At 45.0% G+C, this 25,575-nt stretch overlaps 1 protein-coding gene across 1 annotated transcript in view; it reads left to right on the top strand.

Annotated features, from left to right (window-relative positions):
* The window catches only part of DOC2B (double C2 domain beta), a 69,052-nt gene that overhangs the window by 6,125 nt on the left and 37,352 nt on the right, over positions 1–25,575 (top strand). Inside the window, exon 2 of the mRNA XM_021006971.2 lies at positions 18,376–18,455. Within this exon, the coding sequence (XP_020862630.1) occupies positions 18,376–18,455 (80 nt within the window). The remainder of the gene's footprint in view (positions 1–18,375; positions 18,456–25,575) is intronic.

Genomic DNA, 25,575 nt, shown 5'->3' with positions numbered 1-25,575 from the left:
AGCTTCTGTTTGGGTACAGAACTATTATGATGTGTAAACAGTTTTGGAAATACAAGATCATTTGAGGGGAGAAAGACAGTGCCCTAGCAACTGGAATCAGGAAAGGCTTCCTGTAGGAGGTGATGCCTTGATCCGAATCTTAAAGGAAAAAAAACTGTGTGTGACAGCAGGGCAGAGATGGGTCTGAAGATGCCTCCTTGGCCATCCCACAGGACCACTCACCCACAAGTTATGCCCCAGGTAACCGGGGAATGGCAAATTCTCCACATAGGTCTCCAGGAAACCCCAGCTCCTGCCCTGTTGATCCAGCCTGACAAACTGCCTGTTCCCATTGAATGTCCCATACCCAGGCCTGGCCTCAGCTCATCTCTCCAACAACCAGTTTCTGGAGTCTAAGCTGGGATGATTCAGGCCAGATGGCTCATGGCAGCTTTAGCCAGATTTATGCTATTTGCTGCCCTAATTATTGGATTATCTTTGTTCTGATAAAAGAAAATTAGGGCGTCTGCTCTCTCTGAGACACAGGGTAAGAAGTGAGGTCTGTTTCCATTCTTTTGTTTCTTATTTGACTTTTCTCTTCTAATTCCTGTTCTCGGGAATGGTCATCTCAAACCACAAGTACAAGACATGAGAACTTATTGGAAATCAAAGAAAGTCAGAGTGATGGATAGGAGAAAAAACTACTGTTAAAACCAGCCCCCACAGTTACCCCCAACAATATGCCTCAGACACCCCCTCAGCCTCTGAATTACCAGGCATCTGTAGTCCTCTCTGGTTGGAATTCTGATTAGTCCCAGCATTCTTTCCCTGATGACATCATCATTTCACCCAAATCTCTCTCTTATTTAGATCTCTTATTTCAGTGAGATTTCTCTCTCCTCATAGAAATAGGTGAGCTAAAGAGCTTGACAGTTTCTTCGTTGGCCTAATTCACACCCTGATCTTAAGCCCAAGGATAACAAAGGTTTCTGTAAAGACCAGACATTATCCAGTTCTGGTTCAGCAGCAAAGTCTGGATGATGGTGACATCAGCCAGTGGCATCAGTGAACCATACAGTTGGGTATATGGTATTTGCTCAGAATTTTAGTGAAAAAATAAAAACCTCATGAGTTGCTGGAAACCAAGGAATCGACATAAACCCAACCTCCCTGACCCACAACCCTCCCCCAACCCCAAATAAAAAGGATGTGATGCCAGGGGAAGGAGTTTGGGATTGAGATCCAGATTTTCATTCCAGCTCTGAAACTGAATTGGGATCTAACCCTAAGCAAGTGACTTTCCCTCTTGGAGCTCAGTTTGCTCCTCTCCAAGATGAGTGGGTGGGACTAGCTGGGCTCCAAGTGGCCTCCCCACCCCTTGAGTTTCAATTATTTGTGAAGCTAAAATTTTTCATGAGAATTCCAAATGAATTCCAAATGCAGGATACTAAAATCCAAATCCTGGCTGATGTCAACATTATCCATTGTTTTTCTCTCCTAACCAGTCCAGGAGAACAATGAGTCTTGCCTTTGTCTTCACTGAATAAGCACCAGCCTTCCATATTGGTCCGCCAGGATGGATGAAGCCAATCTAGGTTCCATTTTTCACCAAATCCCTTTTGCTCATTCTTTGAAAGACTGAAACATTTGTTAGACCTTGGTATTGAGCAGGGCCATATGGGTTGAGTCATTTTGAGACTAAGGGCACCATTTCTGTTGCTAAGACCAGGATAATGCCATTCCCTTTCTTTCTTTCTTTTTCTTTTTTTTTGGGGGGCAATTGGGGTTAAGTGACTTGCCCAGGGTCACACAGCTAGTAAGTGTCAAGTGTTTGGTCTGAGGCCAGATTTGAATCATCCCCTTTCTAAATTCAATTCTACTTTTGTTATTGTGGTGAGGGAGAATTCTCATTACTCTGCCTCAACACAAGAAAGAAAATTATTAAAGATCATTAATTCCATCATCTTCAACTTAGGCCAAAGGCAACCCCACAAACCAGCAAATAAATCAGCTTAATAAAAAGTGTTTCTGGGCAGCTAGGTGGCGCAGTGGATAGAACACTGGACCTTGAGTCAGGAGGACCTGAGTTCAAATCTGGCCTCAGACACATAACACTTCCTAGCTGTGTGACTCTGGGCAAGTCACTTAACCCCAATTGTCTCACTAAAAAAAAAAGTGTCTCTTAAATACCTACTATGTGCTGGGAACTAAAAATACAAAAAGAAATCAAGAAACATTCCCTGCCCTCAAGGAGATTACATTCACAAATACAATATAATTTGAAGAGGAAGAAAGTGTTAACAATTAAGGTTTCCCATGGAGGGTAACCCTTAGCTGAACCTTGAAAAATGCTAAAGATTCTAAAAGATAGAGATGATGAGAATACATCCCATGGATGGCGTTGGAAGATGAGATGTTATGCTAAATTTGAGGAAGAGAAAGAAGGCTAATATGAAAGGGAATTATGTGATATGTCTGGAAAAGCAGGCTGGAGGCAGACTGCAAAGGGCTTTAAATGCCAAGCTGAGGAGTTTGCATTTTATCCTAGAGACACTGCTGGTAAGCCATTGACAATTCTTGAGCAGAGCTGTGATGAGGGCAGACTTATACCTGAGGAAGATTATTCTGGCAGCTGTGTGGAAGGTGGATTGGAGGGGCTTTGACTTCTTTGTCTGTAAAGTGAAGGAATTGGACTAGATAATCTCTGAGGTTTCTTCCATCTCTAAATCTGTGAAATAGATCCCTTATCTGGGAAGAGGGCTCTGAGCAGCCAAAATAAACATTTGCAAAGGTCAGGTACTAAAGCTCATGCACTTTATGATAGAAGCAGCTGCTGCTCCTTTTGCTACTGCTTTAGTCATGGGAGAATTCCTCAGGTCCCATTAACTATTAGTTTAGACCCATTTTTAATAATCATGGAAATCTGGTCTTCCCCAGTCTCTAGCAGATTAGAAGCAACAAATTAGAAGTGGGGAAGAGTTGCTGCAAGAGTCAATTATACTAAAAATAGCAAGAAAGAACTGCAGACACCAAGGAGGGGAGATAGAAAAGCTATTTTTTAAAAAAGCAGATTTAAGGGGCAGCTAGGTGGTGCAGTAGATAGAGCATTGGCCCCGGAGTCAGGAGGACCTGAGTTCAAATCCAACCTCAGACACCTGACACTTACTAGCTGTGTGACTGTGGACAAGTCACTTAACCCTATTGCCTAGCAAAAATTTTTTAAAAAACAGATTTAAGAACTCAAAAAGCATAGTAACTGTGGCCATTTTGTCTAGGGGCAGTCAGCCCTGTATTCCTCAGTAGACACTGAGGGCATCACTCCATTACAAACTAGGGCAATAATGTTCATGATTCTGGCCCTTTGTGTACAATAGCCCTAGTTTAAGAAAGAAGGGGTACCTGCAATGCATTTTAGAAGCATTTCCATCTGAAAATGTTAAGATTTGAGGGTGACATTTAGGGACAAACCTCAGCTGTTTGGAAAGTTTGCTTGTGTAAAGAGACACCCTTAATCCCAAGCAATAATGGGAGCATCTGTTATTGGGAGGTCCCAGTTGGTCTCATTGTTGTATTAATAGTTGTTGTTGTTAAATTGTGTCCAACTCTTCATGACCCCATTTGGGGTCTTCATGGCAAAGATACTGGAGTGGTTCGCCATCTCCTTTTCCAGCTCATTTTACAGATGAAGAAACTGAGGCAAACAGGATTAAATGACTTGCTCAGGGTCACACAACTGGTAAGTGCCTGAGATCAGATCGGAACTCAGAGAAGCCGAGTTTTCCTGACTTCAGATCTGGTACTCTATCCACTTCACCACTTAGCCCGCCCCTAAGGCATCAATTAGGGAGAAATAAAAGGACTGCCTTGCTGCAGTGGGGAGCCAAGTTGAAACTCACGGTCAGTAGGATTCAAACCTACTCAGGGAAACCCCAATGGATTTCTACTCCATCACCTTAACCACTCAGCCACAACGAAGGACAAATAACAATAACAGGCTGAAACTGGATAACATGAATTTATAATATACCTGATTAGGACAGTTGTAAGGACTTCCTCCAGCTATGTGCAATGGCTCTTCGATAGGAGGACAGGAGTCTAGTGGTGCGAATTATCCAGGGCTGAGATTTGGTAAGAGACAAGTGGGGATAGAACAAGGGGGCAAAGAATCCAAGTGTGGAGGACTGTGTAAGGCTGAAATGGCTAGGTTGAGGCTGGAGAAAGAGGAAAGGAACGTGAGAACGGAGGTAATAGTCCTAACAAAGAGGTGATGGACTAACTAGGTAGAATGGAACTCCTGTCTGGACATGGCTAATGTGGTCATTTGTTTAGGTTTACTGTGCATGTTTCTTGCAAGGGTTGTTTTTCTTTTTTTTCCCCCAGTGGTGGGAAAAGAAAAATGCTTGTTTATTGAAAAAAAATAATTAAAAAAGAAAAGTATTGAGGCATGTAAGGATTGAAGATCTCAGTGAGAATGTCACCCTTCCTTACCATTAAGGCTAACCTCTGATGTAGGGTAGCTCGTTATCCAGGTGCAGAACTTAGATTCATTTTAAAACGATTGGTTTTTTTTCCCTCTTAAAGTTCTGTTTTTACCGAGGCCCTTTAGGTCCATTTTGGCTCAAACTGTGGGTGTTCGAGTGAGTGTTTATAGGCCTGCATCAGGGATCCCCCATAATGCAATGGGAATGAACAAGAGCACAAGGAGAAGATTCTGGAGTTTAACGTCACTCAGAACTTCTAGTAGACAGAGCCAGTAAAGGAGCCTCAAAAAAGCCTGCCCTGCACCCCTATTTTCTTCACAAGCCTAGATCCTCCAGGTGGCCATTCACGAGTTTTAAACATGTCATTCTCCCACATATGCAAAGAGAGCCCCTGACAGGGCTTTGAATTGTTCATCAGAAGGTGGGATGGTCGGTGACAAGCCATCCACACTTTCCCAGCTGTCCCCTGTTAACCAATGGTCCAGAGATTCAGAGTGGCCATCAGGGATGAAGGAGGAAGTCTGTGGCCACAGAACAGACTTGGGTCATTGGGGACTTCATGATTCCTGAATCAGGTTAGCCTGTGGCATTCATTCATTCATTCAGGAAGCAAGAGAGCGTGTATTGCGGCAGCTAGGTGGCACAGTGGATAGAGCACCAGCCCTGAAGTCAGGAGGACCTGAGTTCAAATCTGGCCTCAGACCAAACACTGTGTGACCCTGGGCAAGTCACTTAATCCCAATTGCCTAAAAAAAGAGAGAGAGAGAGAGAGAGAGAGAGAGAGAGAGAGAGAGAGAGAGAGAGAGAGAGAGAGAGAGCATGTATTAAGGGCTTACTCTGGCCCTATTTAGGGTGCTAGATGATACAGTGGATAGAGTGCTGGGCTTGGAATCAGGAAGATTCATGTTCCTGAGTTCAAATGCGGCCTCAGACATTTACTAGCTGTGTGACCCTGGGCAAGTCACTTCACGCACCCTGTCTGCCTCAGTTTCCTCATCTGTAAAACGAGCTACAGAAGGAAATGGCAAACCATTCCAGTATCTTTGCCAAAAAAAAACAAACCCAAATGGGGTCATGAAGAGTCAGACATGATGGGAAACAACAGAATAACAACTCTCTGGGCCACATATGGCACTATGTGATAGAGATGCAAAGGCAAAAGGTAAACAGGCCTCATCCTTGAGGAGTTTACATTATATTAAAGTGGATAAATGAAATAATGATAAAAAAGAATGAATAAAAAACCACCCTTGAGTGCTTTTTTATGTACAAGGAACTGTTAGAAGGAAACAACACGGCTACAGATGAGTACATAGAAATGTATGTATATATTATACATACAATATATTTATATATAATCATATCTATTCATCAATACAAATAAGCAAATAAAATACATATGACCATATATTCCTATTCACGTATGTGTCTATGATGTTTCAGAAATATGTGTGTGTGTGTGTGTGTGTGTGTGTGTGTGTGTGTGTGTGTGTGCAGCTAGTTGGTACAGTGAATAGATCACAGGGGGCTTGGAATCAAGAAGAATCATCTTCATGAGTTCAAATCCAGCCTCAGCCATTTGCCAGCTATGTGACCCTGGGCAAGTCACTTATTCCTGTTTGCCTCAGTTTCTTCATTTGTAAAATGAGCTGGAGAAGGAGATGGCAAAGTACTCCAGTGTCTGTGCCAAGAAAACCCCAAATGGAGTCACAGAGAGTTGAATATGACTAAAAAATGACTTAACAACAAATATATATACATGTATATGTATGTGTATATATATATATATATATATACACATACTACATATAGCAAGATAGAGCTCATTAAATGTATAATGTCTCAAAATAGCTATATAATATATAATCCTAGTTCCTTCCCTCTGATAATTATTTCCTGTTTGTTCTGTATATAGCTTGCTTTGAATATATTTGCTTATATGTAGTCTCTCTTATTTGATTGTAAACTCCTCGAGGGCAGGGACCATCTTTTGCCTTTTTTTGTATCCCCAGCACTTAGCACAATGCCTGGCATGTAGTAGGCACTTAAAGAATGTTGACTGGGGCGGCTAGGTGGCGCAGTGGATAGAGCACCGGCCCTGGAGTCAGGAGGACCTGAGTTCAACTCTGGTATCACACGCACAATAATTCCTAGCTGTGTGACTCTGGGCAAGTCACTTAACCCCAATTGCCTGAAAAAAAATAAAAATTTTAAAAAAAGAATGTTGATTGATTGTTGATTGATAATGATTTCCAGAGTGGGAAGGACACTAGCAACAGAGAGGAACAGAAGAGGCCCCATATATGAGATGGGACTTGAACGGAGCTTTGAAGGAAGCTCGAATTTCTAAGAAAAAGAAAATCGGCCAGCATTAATTGGGGCCTTTCCAGTTATAAAGTATTTTATTTTGTTTGATCCTCACAACAACCCTGAGAAGTTGGTACTACTCTTACCCTATTTTACTGAAGAGGAAACTGAGACCGAGAGAGTTAAGTGACTTGGCTAAGGTCACGCTGTTAGCGTGTGAGGAAGGACTGAACTCAGGTCTTCCAACTCCAAGCCCAGTGCCCTATCCAAGCCAAAGTAAAGAGGGAGGGCATTCTGGGCATGAGGAGCAGCCTCTATAAAGGCAGAGTGTAGGGTACAGTAGGCAGCAAGTAGACCAGTCTAACTAGAATATAGACTGTATGAAGGGGAGTGATATACAACAATAAACCTGGAAAGGTAGACTGGAATCAGACTGTGGCAGGCAAGTAGGAATTTCTATTTTATCCTAGATCCAATTGAGGACTTCTGAAACTTCTTAAGCAAGAGTGACACTACAATTCCTATGCTTTAGAAATATTCATTGAGCGGCTGTTTAACCCTGAGGAAGTCACTTCACCAATGCTTGCCTCAGTTTCCTCATCCATAAAATGGGAATAATAATAATAGCACCTACCTCCCAGGGTTGTCATGAGGACAAAAATGAGATAATATTTGGAAAGTGTTTTGCAAACCCTACAATGCTGTCTAAATGCCGGCTGTTATTAGGGAAAAGACTGTAAGGAGAGAGTCTAATAATCAAGATTATTGAGGTGATGAGGGCTTGAACTAGGGCAATGGCTCTTTGAGTGAAGAGAAGGCACTGGATATAAGACACATGAGGGGTAGAATCAACAAGATCTGGAGGGTAATTGGATCAGAGGCTGAGGGGGAGAGAAGAGCTGAGAAGGACTACACATTTTTGAACCCTACTGGAAAGTGCTGGTGCCCTGAGCAGCATGGGGAAATTTGGAAGAAGGGAGAATTGAGGCGTAGTGAATCCTGTTCTGGACATGTTGAGTTTTGGGTGCCTAGGGAACATCCAGTTGGGAAAATCCACTAAGCAATTGGTGATCCATGACTAGTGTTCAAGAAAAATACTAAAGCTGGGAAAATCGATCTGGGAGTCATCAGCATAGAGATGACAGTAGGATCCAATGGGAGCTGATGAGTGATCTCATCAGAAAAAAAAGGAGAGATCCAAGAACAGACCCCTGGACCCTGGGCTAAACCCACCCATAGCAGATGGGACACAGATGATGATATAGCAAGAAAGACCAAGAAGGAACCACCTGACAGAGAGTGGCAGACCCAGGAGATCAGGGTCACAAAAACCCAGAGAGAAGATGGTGTTCAGGAGGAGAAGGTAGCCACCAATGCCAAATACTGCAGAGAGGTCAAGAAGGATAACGTCTGAGAAGAGGCCACTAGATTTAGCAAAATGAGGTGAAGTAACTCTAGGTGGTCTGAAACAGAACACACATCATGGGCAATTTATCAACACACTTTGCTTATACTTCTTTGAATGGGCTTTGGGCATGGTAAGCACTCAGCAAATGTCCATTGGATTCAAATGAATAGATGTCATCTTTGGTGCAATTAACTCTTCACGTATATACCTAATTTCCATCAAGATAAGACTGTTACTTCCCTGCTCAAGAAGCTTCAATGGCTCCCTATTACCTCTCAATTCAAATACAAATTTCCCTCTTTGGCATTTAGAGCCCTTCACAAGTCCACTTTATATTTCCAGGCTGGTCACGTATTATTTCCATTTGAATACTTATCATTCCAGCCAAACTGACCCATTGCTGCTCCATGCACACAACATTCCATCTCCTACCTTAGTGCTTTTACATAGATTGTCCCCCCTACCAAGGCCTGGAATTCTTCCCTTCTCACTTCTATACCTTGGTACGTTGGGAGTTAATCCTATCAAGATTCAGGTTAAGTGCTTCCTCTTTAAAGACACAGTAACCTAGCTCTAATTCCCAAATGAATGTGCATTTATTTCGTATATGTTTCTATGTATGGGCATTTCATACCGCCCACAACAGAATATAAGCTCCTTGAGGGCAGCGATTGGGTTTTTTGTATTTGTATCTCTCACACCTAGCATATAGTAGATGCTTAACACATGTTTGTTAAATTGAATTGAATCTAGTGAACTTTCTTCTCTTCCCTACTCAAAACCCTCTCGATCTTCACATAACCTTTCTTCAGGGCTCCAGTTTTCAGAGGATGAGTTGGCCCCTTTGCTCATAAAGGCCAACCTCTCTACTTGTGCCATCAATTCCACCTTCTTTAAGAATTGGTCCTAATAATCAGTCCCACTGTCTCATCTTCAATCTCTCCCTTTTCACTGCTTCCCTATTGCCTACAAATGTGCCCAGGTGTTCTCCATCTCCCCCCAAAATTTTTTAAACATATAAACATGAAACCTGTCATTCCTGTAGCTGTCTTTCCTTTCTCAGTCAAATACCAAGAAAAAACTGTCTACACTTGCTGCCTTCACTCCCTCACCTCCTACTCATTGCTCAACTGATCCTCAATCTGGCTTCCAAGCCAACAGAACTGCCTTCTTAAAGGCCACCAATGAGGTATCAATTGCTAAGTCAGTTGCCCTTTCCTCAAGGCTCATTTTCTCATCCTCCACCTTACAACATCATTGACCAATCTCTCTTCAAAGGCATGCTTCCTTCCCACGTTTCCCATGACACTGCTCCCCTGGTGTTCCTCCCTCTGTGACTGCTCCTCATTCTCCTCCTATCCTCAGAGTCTGCAAGTCCGTCCTGTGCACTCTTCTCTTTTCTTTCTTTGTCCTCTCCCTCAGCAATCTTATCTGCTTCTGAAGGCTCAAATATCATGTCTCAACTGATGTCTCAAAGGCTTCCAGATTCAACCTGAGCTTCTCCCTGAGCTCCAGCCTCACATCTCCACCTGAACGTCCCCTGGCACTACAGAATCCAAACTGAACTCATCCTCTTTCTCCCTTTTCCAAACTTCCCTATTTCTGTTGAGGACATTGCCATCCTCCCAGTCACTCAGACTTGAAGAAAGAAGAAAGAACATTAGATTTGAAGTCAGGAAATCTGAGTTCTAATCCTGTGCTGCCATGACTGCCCACGTGACCTCCAGCAAGTCACTCCACTCCCTGGAAATCAGTTCTCTCCTCTGTAAAATGAAGGATGATCGATCAAGTCCCTTTCACCTCTAAAGTTTTTGACTCTTCTTCCCTTTCCTGTCCTTCCTATGTCCAATCCCTTACCAAGTTCTGTCCATTCTAAATCTAAAATCTCTCAGAACCATTCGATCCCCTCCACTTACCTTACAACCACCTTAATCCAAGCTCTTAGCACAGATACATAAGTATCTGTGGCAGGATTTGAATCCAAGACTTCTTGACTGACTAGGTTTAGCATTCTATCCACTATACCTCACTGCCTCTCACTTCTTGTCTGTATTGAGATGTCCTGAATGAACTACTTTAATCCAATTTCTCCCCTCTCTGATCCATCAAACAATCTTCTTGAGATACAACTCATCCCCTGCTCAAGAACCCTCAATGGCTCCCTATCCTTCATAGGATAAAATACAAAATCCTCAGCCTAGCCTTTAAGAGCTATCACAATCTAGCTCCATCTGCCTTTCCAGCCTTATGTCATGCTACTCTTCTTCCTTCACTGGAGAGTCTGCAAAATTGGAATACTACAGGCCCCCATATTTCATCCTGAATTCCCAGGTCTCTGTGCATTTGTGCATATCAGCCCCCGTGACAGTCCCCAATCATGTCCCTATGTGTGGATTGACCCCAAGTTTCTATCCTGGGCCCTCTTCACTTCCCTCTCCATACCCTCTCCTTTGGTTGTCTTATCAGCATTCAATGACTCAACTTTCATCTCCATTCAGATGACTCCCAGATCCCTATATCCTGCCCTAATCTCTCTCCTGAGCTCCAGTCTCAAATGCCTTTTGGAAATTTTGAGCTGATGAATCCCATAGGCATCTCATATTCACCAAGTACAAAACAGACCTCAGCACCTTCTCCCCACACACAACACCCCCCCCCTACCCCAACCCCCCACCCCTGTTCTGAGTCTCTCTGTCTCTGTCCAAAGTACTGAGTTCCTCGAGAACCTCCACAGCCACACCTTTCTTTCCAGTAGTGTTCAGCCCAGTCACTCCCTCCTCTGTTGCCTTCCCTATTAGTTGGCTCCATGCTTCTCATATAGTAGGTGCTTCATAAACCCTTGTTGTTTTGAATGGAATTGAGGAAATCATCCCCACCCCACCAGCTCCAAGTATTCTATTCCTCCTCAACCTTAGCCCTGTGCATTATATTACTCTCTCCTCACTTGCAGTAGAACGTAAGCTCCTCAAGGGAAAAAAATTATGTCATCTTAAAAATCTTTGTATCCCTAGTTCCCAGCAAAGTGTCTGACATACAGTAAGTGCTTAATAGATGTTTATTTGTTGAATTGAATTGAATCTCTCCAGTTAGGCCATAGTAAAGCACAAATACCAACCCCGCTCTAGAAGAGAGGAGATAGTGGGTCAGAAATATAGAGCGGGGGTAGAGAGATTTAGAAGTCATTGAATCCAATCTTGTTTTACAGATGAGAAAACTGAGGCACAGAGAGGTTAAGTGACTTGTCTGAGATCATCCACCACTGAGTTAGGATTTGGACCCAAAGGTCTCTGAGTCTAACAACTCTCTATCTACCACACGGCACTGCCTGGGTTCAAGTCCCAGCTCTGTTCCTTACTGTGTGATCTTGAGCACACTGCTTAATTACCCTCATAACATGAGGAGGGTGGGCTGCTATCTCTAAGGTCCCTTCCAGCCCTAAGGCTACAATCATAAGTCATTTAACCTCTCAGGACTCAGTTTCCTCATCTATAAATTAAAGGGTTAAATTAGAGGCAGGTAGGTGGTTCAGTGGATAAAGCACTGGGCCTATGGTCAGGAAAACCTGAATTCAAATCCAGTCTCAGACACTGGCTAGCTCTGTGACCCTGAGCAAGTCACTTAACCTGTCTGCTTCAGTTTATTCAATTGTAAATGAAGATGATAATAGAACCTACATCCCAGGGTTGTTATGGGGATCAAATGAGATAATAATTATAGAGCACTTTGTAAACTTTGGTGCCTAATAAATGCTTGTTTCCTTGCTTTCTATGATCCGAAAAGCAGTGTGGGAAAAGGGATAGAGTGATGGACTTGGAGATAGGAAGCCCTGGGTTCATATCCTGCCTTCAACACTCACTAGCTGTGTGACTCTAAGCAAGTCATTTTTCTTAGCCTCAGTTTCTTCATCTATAAAATAGGGATAATGATAGCTCCCACCTCACAGGGCTCTTGTGGGAATCGAATGAGATAAAAGGATGTCACGTGTAATGGCTCCAGAATCGGAGGTCTACATCCTACCTCTGACACTAGCTTCCCTGGGCCTCGGTTTCCTTATCTGTAAAATAAGGGGATTAGATTAGATGGTCTTTGAGGCCCCTTCTGGCTCTACATCTATGTCCAGCTCTGCAAACCTTACAGAACCTAGTATTATCTATGAGCCTGTGATCCACAATCCCTTTGGGGAGTACAGCCCCGGGAGCAGGGATGGGATATATCCCATTATCTCTCTGAAGTCTCTTTGAGCTGTTGTTCCCTAGGCCCCCTACCTTCTTCCCTCTCTCCACTTGTCCAGTGACCAACATGTAGGGACAACCTGGCTCAGGGAGCCTCCACTGAGTCCTCCCCCATCCCAGACCAGCAGGGGAAGGCCCAGCCTCATGCCTTCCCTTCCTACAGAGTCAAGCAGACCCTTCTGTGGATCAGCTGCCTTCTTGTGAGACAGCAAGGTGTCTACTATAGCAAGCTCCTCGACGCTGACCCGAGGGCCATGAAGAACCTTGGAAGCCAGCCACAAATGGGGCAATTTTCCCCCACTAATTAGGAGAGAGGCCAGCCAGTGTTTTCTCTTGGTAGTGTGGGTGGGCAGGTGAATAAATGGGCCAGGCCTGAAGCTTAATAGCCATCCCTCACCATTTCCAAGAATTTTTTTTCATTCCTTCTCAGAGTACTGCCTTCTCTGTCTTCATATTCCAATCTCATGATACGCATTGAGGCAGAGAAGAGGGTAGGGCTGGTTGCCTGTGTTTGAATGGAGGCATCACGGAAAAGCATCATACAGAAGGCTGCACCCCTACGTAGTGGCACAATCTGGACTCAAAGCCTTCCATCTTACCCTTCTTCCCAAGCTATAAGCCACATGTCCTCCCTAATGCTTTCTGGGGTGAGGTTGGGGGTGGGGGATCACTGGAGTACCACAGAGCCCCAAGGGGCCCTGGGGGCCTCCTCATGACCTTAAGGCAGAGCTATCTCTAGCTTGTGATAAATCAGGACAATTACCCTGGGCCCCATGCTTTAAAACAGCGGTATGACCTCCCTCCCTTCTTTGCAGAGATAGAGACCTATGTCTCTATGTGAAGAGTTGTATATGTTGCAGAATTTAATTGGTGCATTGATTTCACCAAACTTTTTTCTTTTTTTTAATTCTTTATTATAAGACATGGATTTCTGGTTGCGGAGAGGAGGAGGGTATATTAAGAAATGAAGATAATATAAAAACAAAAGATACAATACAATTTTTAAAAAAACAAGAGAGGCATAACTAAGGCAAGGTGAACAGATAAAGATCCAGGGTGCTGATATCTTGGGAAAAGGCATGCATGCATGCTTTCCACCCCACCCCCATGGTTCCTTCCTGCCTACTGTCCTCATGAGGTGCAACCACCTCCACTCTTCTAATCCTGAACCACTAGCCTTGGCACTCCCAAAGTCCCTCACTACTGGTGCCTCTGCCCTAGATCTTTCCTAACCACCACACCCTCATTCTTGCACTGAAGGAAAAGTCATCAGAAAGGATGGGGGGAGTTATACAGAGGACAGCCTACCTCTGTAAGACAGATATGTATCAGACAGATAGATAAAGGGATGGACGGATCTTAATTGTCTAAGCTGGCACACAGACCTCTTCACTAGCTGAAGATGTTTTATGTAGCTGGATTAGAAGTGCCTTTTTTTGCCTGTTTTTCATTGCTGGAATGGGTAATCACAATCCGGCTCTTTGGATTCATGTCATGACTCCCTCTGCTGGAGAATAGGCTCAGCTAGAGTTTGGTTTATTAATCCTCCTGCAACTGAATCTGCCCTGGGTATAAGAATTCCTAGTGAAGACCCTGCTTTAGAATCAAAGAAAATCAGAACTGGAAAGGACCTGCCTCCTCTCCTACATGCGTGTAATAAGTATCTAATGAACATTTACTGAGCCAAAAAATTGATTTTACAGAGGAGGGGACAGGCTCTCAGAGAGGGAAAGTAACTTGTCCATGGGGCACAGCTCATTAGTGACAGGGTTGGGACCAGACTCAAGGTCTCCCAGTCCAGTGAACCATCCAGTGCACCAGGTAGCACCTCCTTTGGGGGGAGAAGCTACTCCTGTGGCTACTGCTACTGTGGGTTGGGCAGTGACTTTGGGAGTCAATAGGATTGGAGGAGGTACCCCCTACCTTGGGTGCTAAACACACACACACACACACACACCTGAAGCTTCTGTGGATAAGTTAATCTAGTAAACATCCCAACTAGCACCAAGTCAAATAATAATGATAATCATGATGATGATAACAATAATAATAATAATAATAGCTGGCATTAATATAGCACTTTAAGGCTTACATATGTTATATTGTTTGAGCTTCATAGTAATGCTATTAATATCCCAATTTTACAGTTGAGGAAACTGAGGCAAACAGAGGTTAAATGACTTGCCCAGGGTCCCACAGCTAATGTGTCAGAGGTAGAATTCAAACCCAGATTTTCCTGACTCCAAATCCATTACTCTATTGACTGTGCTACCTAGATGGCGATGGAGGAAGGGGGATTTAGGAAGAGGAATATAATGAATTTATTTTGAACATGTTGAGTTTGAGATACCAGTGAGACATCTATCAACATGTCACTTACCAGCTATGTGGTCTTAGGCAAGTCACTTGATTTCTTTGGGACTCAATTTTCTTATCCATAAAATGAGGAGAGGGTTAGACTGGAGGGCCTCCAATGGCCCCTTCCTCTCTAAATCTATAATCCTGAAGATCCAGGCAGCAGCTGCTGAGGGAATGGAACTCAGGAGAGACATATAGATTTGTGACTATCTGGGTAGACAAGAAAATTGAAGCCTTGGGAGCAGCTGAGATCCCCGAGAGAATGAAGAGAGAGGAAAGAGTTGAAGGAAGAACCTTGGCATCCTTCTTGTTATGGGATGGGAGATGGGACAGTGACCTAGCCAAGGAGATGGAGGAGAAGTTGGACAAGAGAAGAAGGAGGAAGAAGCGTTCTCAGAGCCAAAGGAAGCCGGAGCAGAAGGGAGTTTCCAGGAGGAGGAAGTGCTGGTCACTAGAGTCAAAATCATAGGCAAAAGGCTATGGGATTTAAGAGCTAAGGGAATCACTGGTAAATGTGGAGAGGATGATTTCAGGCAATCTGGTCAGGAGCCAGATTACAAAGGAGGGAAGGAGGGAGTGGAGGCTGCAAACATAGATAACTTTTTCTGGAGAATTTGGCCATAAAAGGAAAAAAAGATATAGGATAATGACTCAATGGACTGGGGAAACCAAAGGAAGGCATTTTAAGGGTTGTAAGGATCCAGTAAGATGCCATGTATAAAAAGCTTTGCAGTCTTTAAAGTGATGTATAAATGTGTGCTATTAGTGTTAACCTGTCTAAGCCTCAGTTACCTCATCTGTGAAATGGGAATAAAAATAACTAGGCTACCTATGATATTTTTATGGAGAATAATATAGAGGTAAGATTAGAAGAGCTGGTGGTTATGATCAAAGAGAGGAATTTTGGAATTCAGAATCATAGAGGGGATGGTGAGAAAGATGGGCTGATCATTGCTGTATGTGGTAAAAGTAGAGTGAAGATAGGAAAGGGAAAGGAATAATCATTTGTAAAGTGCCTACTATGTGGCTAGCTGCTGTGCTGATATCTCACTACAAATTACAAATAACATACATATTACAAATACATCATTTGTTGTTCACAACAGCCCTATGAGACAAGTGTTACTATTATCCCTGTTTTACAGTTGAGGGAACTGTAGCAGACAGAGGTTGCGACTTGGCCAGGATCATACAGCTGGTAAATATCTGAGGCTGGATTGGAACCCAGGTCTTCCTGATTCTAAGGCTGGCTCTCTATCCATTACATCATGCTGTCTTTCCTCAAATCATCAGATAATAAAAGTTAGCATTCCCACATTGAATTAAGGTGCCTGGCACATAGTAGGTGCTTAGTAAATGCTTCTTGATTGATTAATAAGATTTGTCAAGTGTTTATGCATGCTCTATCCTCACAACAACCCTGGGAGGTAGGTGCTATTATTATTCTCATCTTACAGATGGGGAAATTGAGGCTCACACAAATTAAGTGACTAGCTCAGAGTCATACAACTAGTAAATTCCTGAGGTAGGATTTGAACCGAGCTCTTCTTGACTGCAGGTCCACTACTCTGTCCACCCTGTCTCATCCAAGGGTTTTGAGCAGAGGTTTGTGATGTGCTTGAATCCGTGCCCCAGGGGGATTCACCAGCCTGGGAGAGCAGATTGGCTGGACAGAGGAGAGGGTGAGAATGAGGGTAACAAGGCAGACGGGAAGATGGACTAGGAGACTGTGGGTGTTATCCTGGCAGCCCATGACAAGGGCCAGAATTCATTATCTTTACCCTACAGCCCCACATAATGACTGAGATTCACAATGATGGACCCAAATTATCAAGAAAAAGTGAACCTCTGCTTCAGCTTTCTCTATTTCAGGAAGCTAGGAAGTTCATTCTATATTTCATATTAGTAAGATGTCCACCCCCAAATGGAAAGAAAAACCATCGTAGCACTCAAGAGAGCTAAGGTACAGTTTCCTGGGATACTTAGCTACCCAAAATGATTCATTCTCTAAGGAGTCTATCTAGTTAGATTTAGAATCAAGGAAGACCTGAGTTCAAAACTGCCTTGGCCACTTTCTAGGGCATGAATAGAGGAAGTCATTGAAACTTTCTGAGCCTCAGTTTCCTCATCTATAACATAAGGGGGTTTGGATGACCTCTGAGGTGCCCTCCATCTCTGCAGCTAGGGTCTGTGAACCCAGGATTATACCAGAGATTCACACAGGGGAGTGGAGGTATGGGGCCAGCCACCCTCAAGCCAGGCTGATGAGCTATGGTTGGTCCAGTTGGTGATGAGGAGGCATGGGACAGAAATGACCTGGAGAGATGACCATGGAGGCAGCTTTAAGGATGGAGTGAAGCAGGGGGTCAAAGGGCAGAGTCAGAGGGGAAGGGAAAGAGGGACCAATGGGGAGACTGTGGCAGTCAGCCAGGTGGGAGGGGATGAGGGAGGGCCTGAATTAAGATGGTTGCCATGGGAATGCTGGAGGATTGCCTCGGAGAGTGACTCTACTGTTAACACCTGAGGGGGTAGAGGGACGGCTGTGCTAGGCTTTAGGAGAGATCCCCACTTCGAACGGATGCAGACCAATGATACCAAAAGCAATAGGGCTTTATTCAGCTGATTCCAACTCCCTAAAGGAGGGTGCTTCCCTTGGAGACTCCCATGGAAGCTTCCTACAGGGGAGGAAGGGCATAGAGATTGGATCTGCTCTCATTCCAATTTAATTCAACAAACATCTATTCTGCACTGGCTACGTCCTCTGTTATGATGGTGGTGGTGTTTGTGCTTCATCTAGAAGAGGGTGATGCCCAGAGTCACACAGCCAGTATGTGTTGAACAAGGGACTTGAACCCAGCTTTCCTGACCCTAAGACTGGCTCTCTAAACACTCTGCCAAGCTACCTCTCACCCTGAGTATGAGGGCTGAATAGCCTGGAAGGCAATACAGTTACTCCTTCCATGCTGAGACTTTCCCATCTTGGTTTTGTTATACTTCAGGTTGGCTTAAGAAATTAAATGGGAATTTTGGGGGAGTTTGGAGGAAGCCATAGACGAGAGGCAAAGGCCAACAAACAGCACAGAAAATGCATAAAAAGAAATATATATATATATATATATATATATATATATATATATATGTATGTATATATATATATATATATATATATATGGTATTATATAATATTAACTTAAATTGTCTAATAAGGTACTATAAACACCCCATTAATGAAAAAGAAAAAAGTCAGACTTCTTCTCTGGCATGAAGGGAGAGCTGAAAATTTTCACACAGATTTTCCAGATGAAGGGGTGCCACACCCTAACTCTCCCTCCCCCCCCTCTTGATGTGGAAGGGATAACTGTATCTTGTTTGAAGCTCTGGTCCTCTTGTCAATCCTGTCTACTCAGCATTGGCTGCATTTGTGGGTCTGTCAGGCTATGAGCTCCCCCAGAATAATGCCCTTCTCTGTGTGGGTCTCCCAGTACACGGCCCACCCCAGATAAATTAAGAAGGCTGTAGGCTGCAATGCCGGTATTTATTTCTCCTTGAAAGAACAGAGCTGTCCCCGTGTGCCCTGGCCAGAGTTAATAATGCTCTTGTCTGTTTGCAGCTGCCTTGGGGACCTTAGACTTCAGTTTGCTCTACGACCAGGAAAACAATGCCCTTCACTGCACCATCAGTAAAGCCAAGGTATGTGTGCATGTGTGTGTGTGTGTGTGTGTGTGTGTGTGTGTGTGTGTGCCTGCCTTCCTGGGGCACCCACTACTTCCTGCTCAATGAACCTCAGGCAGTGGGGGGAGGAGAAGGAGGTGCCCCTGAGGAGCAGAACCCCACAACACCTGTGCCAGCTGTGGTACTACCAGGGCCGTGTCTTGTTCCATTCTGGACAAGACAGCCAGGCTTCTATAGGGAGTGGGAGGCTGGTTAGACTCTTCCTTCAATCCAGGGGTGAGGGAGGAACTCAGGGAGAATTTTCTGTATCCCTTACTCTCCCTCCCTTTACACCATTCCTGGCAGCCCAGTGGATAAAATAACAGACTTGGAGTCAAGAAGACCTGGGTTCAAATCTCATCTCAAACACTCACTAGTTGTATGATTCTGGGCAAGTCACTTTAACCTCTGTCTGCCTCAGTTTTCTCATCTGTAAAATGAGGATAATAATTATAGCACCTACCTCCCAGAGTTGTTATGAGGATCAAATGAAATAAAATGTTTAAAGTGCTTTGCAAACATTAAAGCACTAAAAAAAAAAACCATTAAGGCACAATATACATGCTACTACTATTACTTCAAAAAAAATTTTTTGGTGAGGCAGTCAGGGTTAAGTGACTTGCCCAGGGTCACACAGCTAGTAAGTATCATGTGTTTGAGGCCAGATTTGAACTCAGGTTCTCCTAACTCCAGGGCTAGTGATCTATCCACTGTGCCACTTGGCTGCCCCTATTATTACTACTATTAAGGCCCCTAGCTAAATGGGGAAAGGAAGAGTCAGGGACTTAAGCTGAAGGTGAGTGGAATGGGAAGGGATTGCCATCCTGACACTTTTCAGGGCCCCAAGGGATTCTGGGATGGTTCTTTATCCATTCTCTCCTCTTAAGGTCATAAGCTCGTAGATACAGAGCCGGAAGGGACCTTAGAATCAATCAATGAACAAGTATGCATTTATTAAGCACCTACGATGTGCCAGGTACCATGCCGAGCACTGGCAATACAAAAAGAGGCAAAAGACAGACCCTGCCCTCCAGGAGCTTACAGTCTAATGGTGGACACAACATACAAACAAATATACACCAAGTAAGCTACATCGAGGATAAACAGGAAATAATTAACAGAGAGAAGGTATTGGAATTAAGAGATGTTGAGGAAGGCTTTCTACTAAGGTGGGGTTTTAATTAGGACTTAAAGGAAGCCAGGGAGATCAATAGTCAAAGCAGAGGAGAGAAAGCATTCCAGGCATGGGGGACAGCCAGAAAAAATGCCCAGAGCCAAGAGATGGCATATCTTGTTCATGGAACAGCCAAGAGGCCAGTGTCACCAGATCAAAAAGTACTGGGAGTGTAAGGTGTAAGAAGACTAGAAAGACAGAGGTTAGGTAATGAAGGGCACTGAATGCCAAATCAAGCATTTTGTATTTGCTCCTGGAGGCAATAGGGAGCCACTAGCATCTATTGAGTAGGGGAGAGGTGTGGCATGATCAAATGTGTGCTTTAGGAAACTCTTTAACAGATTGGAATGGGGAGAGATCTGAGGCAGGCCAACCCGACATCAAGCTATTGCAATAGTCTAGGTGTGAAGTGATGAGGCCCTACACCTGGGTAGTGGTGGAGGAGAGGGGAAGAATATTTAGGAGGTGTTGCAAAGGCGAAATCAACAGGCTTTGTCAATAGCTTGTAAGGGGGGAGGCAGAGGGGTGAAAGAGAGTGAGGAACCCAGGCTGACTCCTAGACTTCGCAAGGATGGTGTTGCTGTCTACGGTAATGGGGGGGCGGGGAGGGAAGAGTGTAAGGGGAAAGATAATGGGTTCCATTTTGGACACATTGAGTTCTAAGATGTCTACTGGACAACCAGCTCGAGATGTCTGAAAGGCAGTTGGAGCTGCAAGATTGGAGCTCAGTAGAGAGATTTAAGCAGGAAAAGCAGATCTGAGAATTCCTCAGTATAGCTTACTGTGCATATATCGGTTTGCTTTCTCTGCCATTAGATTGCAAGTTCCTGGAGGGCTGGGACCATCTTTTGCCTCTTTTTGTATCCCCAGTGTTTAGCACATCTCCTGGCACATAGGAGGTACTTAATGAATGTTTACTGCATAGAGATGGTAATTGAATCCTTGGGAGCTGACCTTAAAAGCCATCTGGTCCACCCCCACATTTTACAAATGAGAGAACTGAGGTCCAGCGAAATTAAATGACTTGTGTGATAAAGGGCATAAATGGAAGAGGTGGGATTCTAACCCAAGTCCTATTCCAAATCCAACACTCTTTGCATTGGACCATTGACACTAGGAAGGAGGATGGTAATCTCAAGATAGTGATCAGGATCCCAGACAGTACCTTGAGCCAGGCTGTAGATGGAGAGGAAGCTAAGGCAGCTAGCTCCTGCCAAAGCCATCCCAAATCCTTCCCTCCCCCCCCACCCCACTCCCACCCACAAGCACTAAGGGTTGGGATATAAAATGTGTAGAGCAGGAAGGGGGAGGAAGAGGAACGGGGAAAAAAAAAAGAAATTAAGGCCTGTCCCCTAGGCTAAGGGGACCAGGGGAGAAGGGAAAGGGGACCTCGGAGTCAGGCCTGAATTGGACAGAGAGGACAGAGTCAGTTCAGGCTAACTGGGATTTAATACCCTCTGGTGATTCTCCCTGGTGTCTCCCAGGGCACTTTCCAGGGATGAAAGGCAGGGCATGGAAAAGGCACAGATGGGACACAGAGATGGTGCCCTCTTTTTGACCCTGCTACCCCTAAGGACCGGGCTGGGGTAGGCAGCATAGCAGACATTCTCTATTGTCGTGGTCAGTGTCTATTCTGAAACAGACTTCGGCAAAGTTGAGCCCTGAGTCATGACTAGGAAGAACAATCTGGGCTTAGCCTCAGGCTGCTGAATTTCTTCAGTGTAGAAACAACCAATCTTAGCACCTAGTTAGCAAGAACAAGGAGTTAAAATAGGAAGCTACCAGATGGGATGATGTGGAGAGGTAATTCTACATGATCCCATCTGACATCCACCGGGCAGCACTCTGTGCCTCCTCACTCCCCTCCTTAACTGAAGGCACATTTTATACTGCCAACCTAAGGACTCTCTCTGGTAGCCGTCCTGGATGCAAAAATACCTAGTTATGGCTAGGCTGTGCCTGAAGAAAGATTTTGTTCTGAATTTAATCTCCTGGCCCAGCTCTAAATCTCAACTCACCCCATCCCCCAAAGACAAAGACTTGGAACTGACCTTCCATACCCCAGCATTCACTCTCCATCCCCCAGGGTTTGGAGCATTTTAAAAGCTTTTAGTGGAGTCTGATTTGCACAATGACTTTCCCACTCAGCTCTGAGGTGAGCCCACACCCTGCTGCCCCCTGGGTCCCTATGGCTGCCCAGACCAAGGGATGGTCATTTACCAGTCATTTTTTTCAATCTGTTCTCATTTCCTCTTGCTTTCCTGTCCCAACCTCTGCCACCCATTCATTCCCATCTCCCTCCTCTGGCACTCACTTTTGGAAAGGAAGATGCCAAAGTTTGTCTATAGAAAGGTAAGTAAGTGCTTTGAGTAGCTCACATGAAGTAGATCCCATGGTAGCATAGCCAGATTTCTGCTGGGCCTCTTGGTAGTTTTTCCCAAATAAGGGCCATGTTTAGATGGCTGAAATAGGAAGACAGGAAAGCTAGAGAGCTTTCCAGAAGTTCTTCATTCCTTTTCTTGTTCTCTAGCCAGCATGGAACCACTGAGGTTCCATGACTGAAGGTAGCCAAGGAAGGGTCCTCGGAGTCATCCACACTATCTCTGCACCACTCAAATTCTCTGGTGACCAAATGCCTAGGAATGGGGTGAACTGGGGGGCCCCAGGTGGGTGTTTCTATGTGCAAAGGCTCAATCCTCAGACTTAGGCTTATATCAGGCACAAGTTCCAGGCAATTACTAGGGCATCCCAAATAGACAGTGTGGATGGCCAGAGCCGGACAGAGCAGGCTAGAGACAGGAGAATCAGGAATCAAACGGAAGTTTAATTTCAAAGTGAGGGAAACAGCTTACAGGCAAGGAGGGATCTAGACACACGTGCCAGGGCCCCGCCCCTAGTGGGGGGACCCAAAGCAGTGTCAGCACATCTCAATACTCATACCAGTGGTTGCACAGTGAGCTGTATTCCTGACACTGAGAGGGAACAGCAGCAGTGAGACAAGTTTGATTCACAGCAGAGCTTTGTGGCCGGGCCATGGGTACTTGTCCAAGCTTGTCCAGTTTTCATCCGAGTGCAGAGAACACCTTGTGCTGGTCAAAGCAATACAATAATTATGTGATTTTTGCCAGAGGGTGAGTGCAAAGGATTGTTGTTATTTATGCCGAGCTCAGGACACAGCTTACATGCTGGGCCTTAGCTCTGGAAAACAGGGTGTCTTCTAATATCTTAACAACGGATACATCTGTACAGCTGCCTGGGGCTACATAATAACAAACACCCTAGCCGATGAAACAGACTCCTGGGTACAAATGAGAGAGACAGACAGGCCAACCGGAGTGCTGGATTTACCTCTCCAACTCATCTGCAGGTGTCTCCCAAGGCACAGAGGGGCAGTGTGGCACAGTGGAATGAACCCCAAATTTGGAGTCAGAGGTCCTGAGTGCAACCCCTGCCTCTGGTGTTTGCAACCTTTACAACCTCTGGCAAGTCCCGAAAGCACCTCTGTAAAATGGAAAGGGAGCTAGGTTAAGTCTCTGATCCTTTTAGGAGACCAAGGGATGCCCTGCTAGGGCAAGGAATCAAGTCTTTGGACTAGAAGCTGAACTTGGCCTTCGTTATGACCCTTTCAGGGGCTCATGGATCTAGCAACGGGAAAGGGGCTGGTTAGAGCTCCTGCCCTCAAGGAATTTACAATCTGGGGAGGGGGGGAGTAGGATAGGTCCAAGGCCCAGGAAGTTCAAATGATTTGCCCAAGGTCACATAGGCAGTAAGCATCAGAGGAAAGATTTGAACTCTAACCCCAAATCCACTCATCCCACTTAGCCTTCTCATGCCTTCACATGCCTCATGCTTTGCTGTTGCCTTTGACAGGTCAGGAATACCGGCAGTGCCCAGGAGGGTTCTTTGTGGCCAGAGTAGGGTGGGAGATAAAATGGAATGGCCGTTGGTCTTTGCTTAGATGCAACATCTCTCCTCCATTAGCATAGTTATCGAAGAGCTGATGAAATGGCCAAACATACTTGGGCTGCTATAGATGGGAAATCACCACGGGGGGGATGGGTGCAGGAGCAAGTTTTGGATGACTCAGATCCTGCCCCAGTAGACTCTTAGCCTGCTCTTCCTTCCCTTTACCCAGTAAATCTCTAGCTTCTGGTTCCTTCTTCCATTGATTGCCCGTCCCTGTAAGCTTTGGTAGATGTTTTGTTTTGTTTTTCAGGAAATGTGGGTGGAAGGGAAAGAATTACAAAGAAGAGTGGAGGAAGGGTATTGTTGTTCAATTGTTTTGACTCTTTGTGACCCCGTTTCGGGTCTTCTTGGCAAAGGTACTGGAGTGGTTTGCCATTTCCTTCTCCAGCTCATTTTACAGGTGAGAAAACTGAGGCAAACAGGGTGGAGTGACTTGCCCAGGGTCACACAGCTAGTAAATGTCTGAGGTCACATTTGAACTGAGGTCTTTGAGACTCTAGGCCCTGTGCTCTATCCACTGGGCTGCTCGTAACCCTAAGCTGCCCCCATGAAGGGGTGGGGGAAGATGAGGAATGAGGAAACTTGACTCCTTGAGGGAAGAGTTAAGGTTGACACTGCTCAGCCCTCTTCCCCCCCCTTGATCCCTTTGCTGATATCTTAAGTGTCACAGTGCCCCTGGAGTGTGTGTGTGTGTGTGTGTGTGTGTGTGTGTGTGTGTGTGTGTTAGGGGGCAGGGAAGGGAAGGATGAAAGAGAAAGGGTTAAAACCAAGGCCCAAATGCTTTCCTCCTCTCCTGAGCAGAAGGTGAGCCTTTCTCCTGTTCCCTCTCTTGGGCTCCTTCTCCCTCTTTTTTTCCATGGTTGTACCCTAAGAAAAGAGAGACTCCCAGTGGGAGCTGCATTTGTGGGTCTGGAGTGTCGGAGGGGAGACGTCCCCCTTTTGACCTTTTTTTGGTGAAAGGGAGGAGACAGGAGTGGCCTGAGCCCTGTGGGGTACCCCACATGGGCAGCTTGGGGGTGCAGTGGACAGAGTGCTGAACTTGAAACTGGGAAGACCTAAGTTTGAGTCCAACCTTGGATACTTAATAGCTGGGTGACCCTGGGCATATCACTTAAATGCCTTCAACCTCAATTTGCTTATCTGTAAAATGGGGATAATAATAGCTCCCACCACACAGAGTTGTTAAGAATATCAAATGAAATAATATATGTAAAGGACCTTGCAGTCCTTAAAGGACTATATACATATGAGTTATTATTACACTGGCCTCTGGCCAAATTTCCCTGGAACTGTGATCTCTAACATGGGCCTCACACTTTAAACAGTACATCAGATGATTGGGAGTGGGAGATACATGAAAAAAAAGGACTGGAGCCTTCTTCAACAACATCCAGCTGTTCTGTGGGAGGGGGTGTGGCTTCAGGGCAGGTGCTAGGGCTGGGAGACATAAGATTGGGGTGGGGGACAGCCTGAGCCTGATCAAGGACCAGACCAGAAGGGTCAGAGAAATCATAGGCCTGGGGGAAGGGGGGGTGGTGGCAGTATCTGTGAGAGGTAGAGAAGGAAGGAGGAAGAAAGACTGCTCATGGGGGCCATGGGCCAGTCCTCCAGCTCTTTCTGTCTGTCTGTCTCTGTCTCTCTGTCTCTCTGTCTCTCTGTCTCTCTCTCTCTCTCTCTCTCTCTCTCTCTCTCTCTCTCTCTCTCTCTCTCTCTCTCTCTTTTCTCTGCTATACACACATTGTCCACCCCTTAGGGCTGGGTGGGTATCGGTGCCTATGGGAACATATGAAGGGTCAGCAAAGGCCCAGGGAGCCTTGAGAGGCTAGTGTTGGAAGCCACCATAGCCCAGGCAGGCTGGTGGATGGAAAATCAATCACCAAATGTTTGCTAAGGACCAGCTCTGTACCAGGCACTGTTCTCAATGCTGGGAATACCAATATAAAGATAAAACCTCCTCTA

The sequence above is a fragment of the Phascolarctos cinereus genome, unplaced genomic scaffold (assembly GCF_003287225.1).
Source record: "Phascolarctos cinereus isolate Bilbo 61053 unplaced genomic scaffold, phaCin_HiC Scaffold_5;HRSCAF=322, whole genome shotgun sequence".
NCBI classification, from domain to species: domain Eukaryota; kingdom Metazoa; phylum Chordata; class Mammalia; order Diprotodontia; family Phascolarctidae; genus Phascolarctos; species Phascolarctos cinereus.
The sequence above is the reverse complement of the archived record's forward strand: the minus strand, read 5'-3'. Positions and strand labels throughout refer to the sequence as shown.